Source organism: Rhipicephalus microplus, chromosome 4 (genome assembly GCF_043290135.1).
Source record: "Rhipicephalus microplus isolate Deutch F79 chromosome 4, USDA_Rmic, whole genome shotgun sequence".
Classification (NCBI taxonomy): domain Eukaryota; kingdom Metazoa; phylum Arthropoda; class Arachnida; order Ixodida; family Ixodidae; genus Rhipicephalus; species Rhipicephalus microplus.
This window is the reverse complement of record NC_134703.1, coordinates 221,283,375-221,296,294: the sequence shown is the minus strand read 5'-3', so window position 1 is coordinate 221,296,294 and position 12,920 is coordinate 221,283,375. Positions and strand designations below refer to the sequence as shown.

At 45.7% G+C, this 12,920-nt stretch overlaps 1 protein-coding gene and 1 long non-coding RNA gene across 4 annotated transcripts in view; one reads left to right on the top strand and one right to left on the bottom strand.

The window, feature by feature from the left end:
* The window catches only part of LOC142814106 (uncharacterized), a 45,733-nt gene extending 34,553 nt beyond the window's left edge, over nucleotides 1-11,180 (bottom strand). Inside the window, exon 1 of the long non-coding RNA XR_012894810.1 lies at nucleotides 11,107-11,180. This is a non-coding gene — a long non-coding RNA (uncharacterized LOC142814106). The remainder of the gene's footprint in view (nucleotides 1-11,106) is intronic.
* Nucleotides 11,181-11,231: 51 nt separating this feature from the next.
* LOC119172481 (uncharacterized) overlaps nucleotides 11,232-12,920 on the top strand; it is a 647,431-nt gene continuing 645,742 nt past the window's right edge. Inside the window, exon 1 of one of the 3 annotated variants that reach the window (XM_037423599.2) lies at nucleotides 11,232-11,918. In XM_037423599.2, coding sequence (XP_037279496.1) covers nucleotides 11,293-11,918 — 626 coding nt within the window. In that variant the 5' untranslated portion in view covers nucleotides 11,232-11,292. The remainder of the gene's footprint in view (nucleotides 11,919-12,920) is intronic. The other 2 variants (XM_037423600.2, XM_075894008.1) reach the window with 2 other exon arrangements.

Genomic DNA, 12,920 nt, shown 5'->3' with positions numbered 1-12,920 from the left:
TATGCATTATAATCGATGCACAGTTTGAGTTAACTACTGCTTGCTCACTTCATAACGTAATGGCTCTCATGCTATTTTTACAATTACACAGTATTAATTAAAATAGACAGGTAATTTATTCTTCAAGTTTGCATGCATAACTGTTAAGATGAAGGCTGTCTGGAGCACGCTTTTTGTAGCCTGGAAATTTGGGGTCCTAAAAGGTTTGCTCTTGCCCATATCTTTCTCACATATGAATTCACTGTGTTTAGTGTGTCTAGCTACAGATGTAAGAAGACGACGCAATGATCTTCACCATGTGATTGTGTTCTTGTGTATATTTTACCAATGCAGTCACTCTGTGTAATGAACGTATGGTGCGGAGCTATAGAGGCCTAGTCAGGTGACTAATGGGGGTGTTTTTTGTCTCCTGCACTACAGCAATCTTGTATTGTCAAACAAATAAATAAATAAAAACATAGAGTGTAGCTGTTTAAAGAAATCAGATTCCTAGGAGGATTAGTGTGTGAAGAACATAGGCTGAACTGTTAACTGTATTGCTCAGGCTCCTTCTATTTCTTACTCAACCACACTACCTAGACACTGTCAACAATTAATCAAATGAGTACACGAAGTTGAAAATTTTGCCATGTCTGTTATTGCATGTTTCAGCGATTATGTTCTCCATGTTGTCTCTACGTTCGCTGTTAAACATGCGCTTGATGTCTATATACAACGTTAATGCAATGTTGCTTTTTATTGTTTCTACAACAGTAATACCATCATGTAAGGGCAACGGGATAATTTGAATGCTGTTGCCTCGTAAAAACAACACGTTAGGTCAACGTCATTCTTTGAATGTTGCTAAAACATTAGAAACCCTGTGTTATGGCAACGTAATACTATAAACTTCGGTGCAATGTTGTAATTTACCATCTAACGTTGCCTCACATTCGTTACAATTAAACCGCGTTGCCTCAACGTTCTTTGTTACCTGAGGTAGAGATGGGCAGATTGTTACAGCGCAACATTCGAATACAAATAAGCCTATGCAGCGGCTAAACAGTTGCTTTAGCGACACTGTTCCTTCTGTTCTGCGGTCGATCAACCCTTCTAAGTAGACGTACCAGTGACGTGACAATTCATAGTGACGCCAACTAGCTGAAGTAGGGTGCGGTGTCGTCAATGTGACGAGACATCTGTGTTGTGAATCTTGCGTTGTGGTGCTGAGTGTCGGTGCGTGTTTTATTCTTAGAGCAAGCAGTATGAGGACGCCTGGTTGTGATTCATGCACGGTGTGCAGGTTTGTGGCAGTACGTGTCACTTCCAAAAGTGTTCAAACGTGCGAGAAGGGCATCAACCTCCCGGAATAGAGGGTGAGGAACAAGTGTCTCGCAGTGTTTTGTGACAGATTCTTGCCATGCTGGCATTTCCGTATGTGCCAGCAATTGGTCTTGTTATTGCTGTGTTCTGTTATGTCATGTCAACACCAAAGCCCTCCACGGCACAACGTAGCGACCGTTAGGGGGTATAGAGTAAGAAACCGAAACTGAAAGTGCAAACAACAAAGTTGACGCAAAATAAGACGATGAAGCGGGGTCAGACGAACGTGAGCGTGTGAGCTATGGAACAGCGACGGGCAGAGTAAGAACGTGGTCAGCTAGCAAGAACGTTAGGCGTCGGGCCTCAGGGGACCGAATAGACGAACTGATGTCACCTACCCAACTAGGATGAGCGTGACATGTTCTGAGGTGAGTGACGGTTCCTGGCAGGGCCTGACAGGCTGTTCCTGTGGCGGATAAGCGTGTGGGCGAGGACAAGCGGCTGATCTAGTGAAAACTCGGGTCCGGCACAAAGAGTCACCGAGATTGTGGACACGGTGCCATGTCGCAGCCGGTCAAGCACAACCGCCAATTGAAGGTGCGACCTTGGTATTGCGTCGGCCGTAGCGTGGGCCCCTCTGTTCCAGCACGAGCAGCTGAGGGTCTCCTCGTGAGCACCCGCGCACTTGGCAACCTCCCCGTGGCGAGGTTGCATCGTCGACGTCATCATCTTCAGTGTGAGCATGAGTGACACCCGACGAAATCGCACTTCCGAGTAGTGAGGACACGTGGGTTACTCACGTGCGCGTAAATATAGACTGTAGGACGGAGTTATGGAGCCAGTGGGTTGTACAGATATCCACAGTGTTGCAATCGTTTTGTGTGTGAAGCGGAAAGCTGTTTTTCTTGTGCCTGTCTTGGAATTCTACGTCTGAGGACCCCAGAAACCACCACAGTGGCATACCGTAGCGTAGAAATCATGACATGTATGTCACGTAAGTTATAACTACACGCTACGCTTAAGGAGCGCCCGCGTTCCTTTTGCTAGCTTCGCACAAACTAAGCCGGCTGTTACCTGACGTCACTGCATTACTGGTGCATCATGATAATCATGAGATGCACCTCATCTAATTCATATGTGGGATTCAACCTCCCAAAAGAACCATATGTATATGGGAGACACCGTAGTGGAGGGCTCCGGAAACTTCGACCACCTGGGATTCTTTACCGTGCACCCAAATCTGATCACACGGGCCTACAGCATTTTCGCCTTCATCGAAAGTGCAGCCGCCACAGCCGATATTCAATCCCGTGACTTGTGATTTAGCGGCCGAGTACCTTATCCACAAGACTACCGTGGCGGGGCTTGCGGGTCGTGTAGTAACATGACTACATGAAACGCTCATGATGCGCTAGAGGCCGTTTCACTAGCTTCACATATACCAAGTTTGGCATTACGTGGCGCGAACGAATGACGAAGATGGTTGAAACGTCCAAATATGAGACTTATGACATGCGTGTCATGTAAACCATTACTACACGCTATGCTCACTGTGCTTTCACGGTCGTTTCGCTAGCTTCACACTTACCAAATTAGGTATTTCGAGACATGAATGGCGGACAAAGGAAAACACACATCCAAACATAATAGACACTTTTAGTTAGGCGTACGTGACGAGCCTACGTACGCAACACAATACATTGTGTACACTGTATGCGAAGCACTCAACGACACTTTTAGTTAACCGCATTGACCGTACCGAGACACGCTTATCTCAACTAGACGTATGTTCTCAGAAATAAAACAGCTTTTGGGTGCTTTTTAGCGCCCTCGTGCGGTAGCAGCAAGCCATCGTCCCTCAAAGAAAAGTATACTTTGTTTGGGCCGGTTTTGTTGCTCTGTGCATTCGGCGCCATTGCTGCCATTTTGCTATCTGGTTCCTATATCAATCGATATATTGCGAGAGCGTCACGCCGCGTACGCTTTGCCTCGTCACGTTTACGCACGCCACGTTTTTTTTTTTTTTCGGGCGTAAGCGCGTATCTCTGGAATCGATGCTTTATGTACTGCACATGCGCAGTTCTCTCCCGTGGCAGCACTGCTTACGTGGGCTAGTTACGAACGCCCAGCTAAAAGAGTCGAGTAATAATCACACAAAAGCCACGAATGGAATAATTAAAGTCCGCCTCGTAACGTACAGATTTTGAAGGGTCATATCAACCTTCCTCATTCGTGCTTCGCATATCACGGATTCCTACTGTACGTACGATCTGGCGTTTTTTTTTTTCCTGCTGAGAAATTGCAGATGGGGCGACAAGCGTTTGAGCTTTAAGTTTAGCCGAAGAATGTCACTCCTCGTGATGTGCCAGTGAGGAGTCAGGAGCAAATCCGCATACAGACACGCATTGAACTGATTGTGCCAGTACAGGTTCCCATAGACAGCGTCTTCATTATCGAGCCGAATGTCAATTTAAGAAAGGGGTTGCGTATGGCATGAAAAGTGGCGAATGTGATGATTCGGGTTGGCATTGCCTGTGTGGCTAACCGTACTATGTTGCCAGTCAATTTGAACTGTGACACGATGCTTGGTTTGGCTGCTTCTATTCATGATGCGCAGCTTGGAATCGCGTGCCGCACTTCGCACGGGGTAGGGGTGATTTGAAGTGAACAGTGGAGATCACTTGCAACCTAACGAAGAACTGAACTGCTGTCACTTGGGAATAAGTTAAGCCATTTATTTACGGGAGAACACAACCCATTCCGACAACTGACGTCGCGGAGCATGTCATAGGCACCGGCGATTCAGCTACCATTCATCAATATCCTTACTGGCATTCCACCTTCGTATGGGAGGTTATTGGCCAGCATATTTATTATACGCTTCATGACGGAGTGATGAGAAAGTTGAACAGCCCATGGTCGCCCGAGAGGTTCTGGTAAAGAAGCCGAACGGCGGCTCGCGCTTCTGTGTGGATGTTAGAAGAGTCAATGCTGCCACAAAAAGAGACGTGCACCTTTTGCCGAGAAATGACAACATTTTTGATGTGTCGCAGGGATCCTGTAACTTTACAACATTGGATTTCACATCAGGCTACTGGCGAATTGGAATTCGAGATGAAGATAAGCGCACCAATCTGGTTTGTCGCCTGAAACCAATCTGGTTTATCGCCTGTCGTATCTGGGGTGCCCCAGGGTAGTGTCTCGGGGCCACTCTTGTTCCTGGTGTTTGTAAACGATTTGCCAAAAAACATTACTTCTCAAATAAGAATGTTTGCTGACAATTGCGTACTATACAAAAATGTACAGTCACCGAGTGACCAGGCCGAACCTAATCTTAAGTTAGAGGGAATTAAAAACTGGTGCGATCAGTGGCAAATGCAGCTTAACCCAACCAAAACTGTTTTTATATCTATTTCTAGTAAAAAGAATATTCTTTGTTATCCGTACAGTATTAACGGTTACGAACTTGCTCAGGCTAAGCAATATAAATACCTAGGTATCATATTTACACCCGACTTGCGTTGTGATCTTCATGTTGAGGAACTTTGTTCCAAAGCTAAAAAGGTGTTATGAGACCTGAGCCGTAACCTCCACTGTGCCTCTCCTGAAGTTAAAACTTTAGCTTATACATTTTTGCTAATACCCATAATCGAATATGCTAAAGAAGAGTGGGATCCCTATACCCAAACTAACTGTTTGAAGGTCGACAAAATACAGCGACTCAGTTCTCGGTTTATCTTTAATAAATACCGTCGTTTTCATTTGCCCACCGAATTATGCATACTTGCAGAGCTATTACCTCCACAAAAAAGCCCCGAATATGAAAGCCAGAAATTCTTTCTCTTAATAGTTAATAATCACGTTAAAATAAACTATGACAGGTACTTTGAAATAAAAACTCAAGAAACGTCAAGACACAGACACAGTATGTACATACCGCCCCCAAAAGTTCATAATTACTGTTTCAGGTACAGCTTCTTCCCCAGGGCGATTCAGCATTAGAATTCAATACCAGATTCGGTTGTGAAAATCAAATCGCTTACTGACTTTTTAGAAACAATAAAACATTTAGTGCACTCTGATACCAGGTGCAAATATTGTGAATATGTGTGAAATACGTGCTTTGTAAGTAGGCTATGATACTTATTGTGTGTTTTATTATGCGCAAAATATGATGTGTATTTCAGCAGTGATGCTCTCTTTTCTTATTTTTCACTAACTTCTCTGTTTAAACTATATGATTTAGCCAATATGATATATTTGTTGTATGTGCTCTGAAATGATGTGTTCTAGTAGTCAAGGTTCTTTTTCTTATGTTTCTCTTATGCACATTTCTGTTATATGTGAGTCAACTCCACTCCTGTAATAGCGCGCGAAGGGCTGACAGTATCAGTAAATGAAATGAAATGAAAACAGCGTTTACATGTAGTTGGGGACTCTACGAATTCGACATTGTCCCATTCGATCAATGCAACACACCCACCTCATTTCAGAGAATGATCAACAAAGTTCTCACTGGCAGGCTCTGAAAGGTGTGTCTTACATGGACGACATTGTGATTTTCTCTAAGACCATGGCAGCCCCTTTGAAAGACTTGGAAAGCGTGCTTACGGCTTCGAACGTGGCGAAGTCACGACTGAAGCCCGAAAAATGCAGTTTTACTCGAAGAGAGATCAAGAGTCTCGGACACATTCTTACGGGCGAAAACATCCGACCGGATCTCGAAAAAGTGGCGGTGATCGAAAAATTCCCCAAGCCACAGAACAAGAAAGGTGTGCAAGCTTTCTTGGAATCCACAACTACTATTGGCGATTTATTGAGGATTTTTGGTATATTTCTACTCCTGACCAACCTGACCGAAAAAGATGCCCCTTTCATCAGGAATGTGGCCTACGAACTAGCGATGGACAATCTTGTCATGGACAACCTTATCACTGCCCCCATTCTGTACAAGTTTGAGTTGGGCGGCCAATAGAGGTGCTTACGCATACGTGTGAATAAGTCATTGCAGCCGTGCTTGCTCGGAAAATCGCCACTCAAGAAAGAATAATCGCATATGCTAGCCGGCATCCTTTTAAAACTGAAGTAATAATAAACAACTGAAAAGAAATGTTTCGCTGTCGTGTACGCCTGCGCGAAGTTTGGGCCGTGCGTTTTCGGGGCCAATTTCGCAGTCTTGGCCGACCAAGCTAGCCTTGCTTGGCTTATAAGGGTCTAGAATGCGAATAGTTGTATCATGCGGTGGTCTTTGTTGCTGCAGGAATTCGACATAACGCTAAGACACCACTCAAGCCGGAAGAACGGAAATGCCAATACGCTTCCTCGCCTACCTCGTGGTCCCACGCCAGCAAGCGAAAAAAAATCAATTACCGTTGCTGGCTCTGGATCGACTGAACGTGGGGGAATGGGAAAAGGCAGATCCATGGATAAGATATAATATCCCGCACCTCGAGTAGCTGAACGTTTTAGTTAAAAGGAAAACTAAAAGAACGGCACGGAGCTTCTAGTTGAGTGATGTTCTGTATCAGAGGGCAAAGGGGTTTCAGCAAGACCACGCTGCAATTGTTCCCAGGTGTCTGAGACCGGAATTCTTAAAGCACTGCCATGGCGACACTATGGCAGGCCACCTTGGCGTCAAGCGCACATAGGGTAAAGTACGCTGCTGGTGATTCTGGAAGAATTTTGAAAGAAATTTGAAACAATTTGTGTAGCGCGAGGCCACAAAACGAACCCAGGAAAGAATAGACTGAGAAGACATAGTAATTCTGGCCAAAATTGTTCACATTTGTGAGCAAGTACGTCCTCACCTAACCAGACGGCCAGACGAGAGAGCCACCACTTAGCAAACCTGTTAGTTTTCTACAAGTTATACTCCCTGTGCGGCGGCCATTCGAGGAAATCGGGATGAATTTCTTAGGACACCTCGTGAAAAGTGAACACGGCTGTTGGTACATGCTTGTGATGAATGACTACCTCACAATAAGGGTAGAAGCGTTCTACTGTCCCGCTGCAACGGCCGCTGAGGCAGCCCAGGCTTTTGTCGAGAAAGTAGTTCTGTGACCTGGAGCCCTGGCCAATCAATCACTGACCGGGAAAAGAATTTTGTTAGTAACCTAATTGAAAAGATGTTCCGAGCAACGGGAACAATCACGTCACAACTACCACCTACCACCCACAGACCAATTGCCTGTGCAAGAGGTTCAACCGTACGATTGCAGAGATGCTGAGTATGTATGTCTTGACAAGCCACCGGGATGTGTACGAATGACGAATTCCTCCCATATGTCGTCGTCGGTTACAACTCTTTGCAACAAATGCAACTGGCATCACGCCACTTTTCTTGTTGCATGGCAGCGAGCCAACTTTGCCCATTGACATGTGCCTCAACCTGCAACGTGACAATTAGATTGCCTTCAATGCTTATCAGGTGGTGTACAGGCTTCACGAAGCTCGGGAGCTCGTGGCTCAGCGCGAGAAAGACCAGCAAACAAAAAGCAAGAGGGCGTACGATGCCCGACGACGGGGCGCTGTGTTCCGACCGACCAGTGCCATTTGTCTGCATGTGGACGCCCTCACGAACGAAGGGCAAAACAACAAAGCTCCTCCACTACTACCATAGACCAATTTGTCTCCTTCGACAAGTCGCGCAGAACAATTGAAAGGTCGTAGACCGCAACGGAAAGAAGACGGACATTCTGACCGTAGCGTGTTTGAAACTGTCGCCGCCGTTCATGTCTCGACGAGGACGCAGATGACGATAGTGAGAGTAAACACGAATGTCGGTCCGTGTTGACACCACTGAGCCGCAAAGTGGTGCTACAGTTCCCCCCACTAATGACCACGGTCAATGTGAACATTCGAATACTGACACCGAAGTCTACTTTGATCTGAGAGCACAATATCGGGACCAGTCAGCCTACACCAAACCGAAAAAGACTGTGGGTTTGTGATCGTGACGCCGAGATTCGCTATACAACCAGTGACGCTGAGTGAGTAAGTGAGTGAATGAGTGAGTGAGCGAGCGAGTTGGAGCACTCCTTATGAACTCTATGTGTCGCAGTGTGCGCTTTGGTACTGAGATGTGTGCGGGAGAACTACAGTTAGCAGTTCATTTTTTCACTGTTTTAAACCAAGTTTCATTTTTAGCATCTGTATTTCGTCATCACGCTGCAGCGTCTTGCCGATTTTAAATGTTTCGTACATTTCTGTGGTTGCAGGTCGCATTTCTCGCGTGTTATGCGTTTCTTAAGTTATGCGGTTTCTTCTAAACCAACGTGAAATGTCCTTTCTTTTTGGCATGGCGCGAAGCACGGTATGTCCTGGTTGGTGGCTTTTTCAGTTTAGTTGCAGCTCATCAAGGGTGAGTGCACTCTAAGTTCGTATAGGAGAGGTGTTGCGTAAACGTTGATGTAGCAGTATTCTTTTAACTTTTGGCTCGTTCTAATGTCGTCTGTCTGCCCAAGAGTAGGGTTTGTGGTGGCGTCCTAGAGTGTGTCACTGGATTTGTGGTTCGAGCATTAGCTTGCATCGTACGAGGGGCTGTTTTTTATTTAGGGAATGCCTACGGATCTGCATCCGCGGCGTGGGTTAGTAAGTGGAGTGAACGATACGGTTGAAGCCTAATGGACGTCGCTGGAGTTTCCTGTGCGTGTTTATTTAGTTGAGATCTTTATTTTTTTACGTTGACAGCTGTACTCGAGGTCTGACTCAGTGGAGGTCGCCTGAGATTAGGTGTACCTGTTTAAATTTGTGACACCCAATTAGGTGTCGTCGATAGCCACTATGAGTGGTCCTTTCTTGTTTGATCGCTGTGCTAGCTCTCAGTATGTTTCCAGGGGAGTCGAGAGGCGTCGCACGGTGGACGCCACGAGTTCAACTTGCAGTGGGTGCCGCGCAGTGTTGTCACAGGTATGTTGTGTACAAGTGTGTACAGCGTCTATTAGGAGTACTGTAGCCAAATAAATCGGTTTAGGAGAAAGTATATGAATCTGCTATGTGCACGTGTCTTCTTTCCGGCGGCCACCAAGTAGCGACCAGAAAACTACGCTACAATAATGCAAAAGTACAAGAAATAAATTATGATACAACAATAACAACAACAAAAAACACTCTCCCAGCTCATACACGCCCATTAATGGTTTGAGGCGTGCAACTATACTGAAGTGTTCAATGGCTTTCAACCCAGAAATTTGAGAACATGCGCAACCATCTCTTTAGGTACAAAATGTGTACATGGCATCTTCGATAAGTCATGATCAGTGATTACGCCTAAAAAGTGGTGCTTTCTAATCTGAGCAACTGCTGTCCACTGATTGTTATTGTGTGCTGCCACAATGTTTTGCGTGTAAATGCAACAAAAAGTACACATCTGGTTACCACTCTTAACTGCCCAAGACAGTCTACGTATCTGTGCAGACGAGATTTCTGTCTTCCGTAACACGTCTACAAGTAGCAGAAAGAATACGAAAAGCAGCTGCGCTCACCACGTTGGTGGAAGCACAAGCCCCTAGACAATGCGTGTCGGTACATGACTCTACTGACGCCCATTTCAGCCTACACAACAAAAGCCCTGTTGCGGAGAGAGCCCGTGGCTAAAGCCACGACTGAGGTTGTCACCGTATACGAAACACCACGTCTTTTTTCCCCACCAGTAACGAAGCACGCACTTTCTGCTTCCTCGAAAACTTCAGTGTCCTTTACACTAAACAGGTTAGTAGGCAAAAAATATAATGCACCACTGTCAACGGGGGGACAATGTTTTAAATGTGGCAATGGTACGATGTGAACAGCCACAAAAAAGGCAGCCTTATTCAGGGTCGTTGGAAAAATTGTGTCGAAATATTTAGACAGGCTGAGTAATACGCAGCAAGGCTACTTGTCTATTGGGTGTTTATGTAAGAAGGTGAGAGCACAGCTTGCATAATTTTTCTTTTCGCAACACCGCTGCCGTAAAGACTGCACCACAGCTGCCATGTGTCGTCAATCACCGTCAGAGTGGTTGTTCCCGCAAACATTTAAGCAGTTTGCATAACTTTTGCGTTCGGTGATAAGTAACTCTCCTTTTTCGAAATAACTTCGTATAAGTCGTATCTAAAACCATGCTGGGGAGCAAAAGTTCTCCTTTTATTCTGACAGTTGTAATGTTTGAATCCACCGGAAGAAATAGATATTTCTTTCTGTAGGTACGCGAATAAAACAAATACAAAAATAAACAAGGGACTAGTGGTACTAAGGCTGAAGTAAGTGCGGATCTGGACAGCGCACCCCGTTTTTGCTTAGTTTTGTTTTTCTACACTTCTTTCTCTCTTCATTTTTGTTGTTGCCCTTTTTTCCTATCCTTTCTCTGCCCATTCCTCAATACTTACTTCTTCCTGCATTACGCCAAAAGGTCACAGCATATGACAATCCAAGCTCCTAAAGTGATCCATCAGCAAGGCGCTCGAAGAATGAAAAGAAGCAAAATTCTCCTTGGCATGAGCGCGCACTCAATATGCTATTGAAGGCTATGCTATACGTGACTTCACTGCGGTGCGTGAATCAATGGCCCCATATGGTAGCTAAAGACAGCGCGGGCCTCTTAAGCACTCCGCCCATAAGAGCTTGTGGTGTCGAAATTAAAAAAATATACAGTGCTTGCAGGGCTTGTACTTTTGACCAACTTTCTGGCTTGAGTCACAGTCACAAAGCAGGTAAGAAGATCGAAGAATAAACGGCACGGCTACATCACGGCTTCAACTGCGGTGCCCTCTTATGTGTGCCACACAGAAAGAAAGAAGCCCCAGCAAGTGGACGTTCCGTGCTTACTCTTGCGACGTTGCACCTGCTTGCCGTCGTGACGCCCACCATCGGCGCAGCAGCTCGTGGTGTCTCATGTCGTCGGCAACCGGAGACTCGTAAGTATTTCGCGGTCAGCCAAGATAGGGGCCTCCTTATCTGGTTGCTCAGCCGCCGGTGAAGACGGCTGGCTTTGTCAGACAGTCTGGCACCAGAATGTCACGCGCAGCACTCGCTTGGCTCTTTCTCGCGGGTGCGGCACTTGGTTCGCCATCTTGCCACATCTCGAGTCGCAACACGACGGCGTCGGTGACGTGCGCGGACTTTGGTAGTGCCATGGACTTTGAGCACTACATCCAACGCCCCTTGTCGCGTCCCACTCTCTCGTTTGTGTTGCGGGACAGTCGGCTAGACCGGCTTCCCGCTGGTGCGTTTATAGATGTCAGCGCTACTTCACTCGAGCTCAGCAATGTTACCGTTGAGACGTTCGAGTTCGCCGAAGAGGACAATCCATTCGCTGGCCTCCGCACATCCGTTGAGAACATGACCTTCAGCGACAACAGCACCCTGCCCCCTTCGTGGGCCATACTTGCCGACATGGAGAGTCTGCGCTCCCTCACCATTGTCGATGCGGTTCTCAACTTGACAAGTGATTTTGGTGCACTGCCCGCTGGAATGCTTCACGTGACCGTCGAATCTGCCGTCGTAAGTTTCCTGGATGACTGGTGGCTGGCGCAACTCACCAACCTGGAGAGCGTCACGCTGCGCAACACTGATGTTTCGCAGCTAAAACGGTCCATCATGGCACGGCCCGCGGTGGCGCTTCGGAACCTTGACCTGTCGTGAGTCCTTGTTTTATACCTACTACTCCAGTGCAACCCGCACGCGATATCATCAACACGAAATCATTTTGACATATGTATATTCTGACATACCTATGTGGGCGTTAAGGCCACTCTTGGGAAGCTTTGATCAACGCTCTGGGTAAGAGCTTGCTGGGCAAGTTTCATAAAAATTTTTGTGTGATTAAAACTTCTTAAAGTTTATTTTGTCAAAAGGAAATTTATTTGGCCAAGAACCCTGACAAGGCGCCTTCTTTATGTGAACCAAACATCATACCGGAATGGCACAATGCCCAGTGTAAATTATACCGTGAACAAGAAAGAAAAGGACGAAGGAGAACTGCTACATGCAAGCCACTCGTGTAAAAAAAGAGACAGTAGTTCAGGCTGTGACATCAATAAATAATTCGTATAAAACAAAACACGGTGTAACACACATATAAAAATATTTGAATTTACGTGACAAAAATAGGACATTTGACACACGAGCTTTCAAGAATTCGAAGAAACATCAATTACCCTTTAGAATGCAAAGCTATGTTTAGGATGAGGGTGATGATGTTTGTGTAGACAGTAAGTATGACTGTGGCCTCCTTTTAAAAATACAGTAAGAGCCTATATCTTCAGATAAATTGCCTATACTAGAAAGTAAGTTGAGTGAATGCGGAATTTGGTACAATAGTTTTTACAAGCCGTAAATTGTGTGCTTTTCTTTTCTATGCGCCTTATGGCCGTAGGTTGTAGCTACGACGCCGCCCATTTATCACTGCACAAAGAACCCTCGAAACTTGGAAAAAAAAAACGTGCATACTCTCTTTTGTAACTGTTATGAGAGTAGGCTCAAGGACGCCCACGTTTTTTTCTTTAATCCTGAACTTTTATTAGGCGAAGACACAATGATAACTTGTAGGATAAAATGACAATGCTTTAGCGCAGCTTAGCTAGAGCGTGAAGAAAAGACGCATTGCAGTAAAGAAGCGGGAAAAAAAAGAGACGACAGCC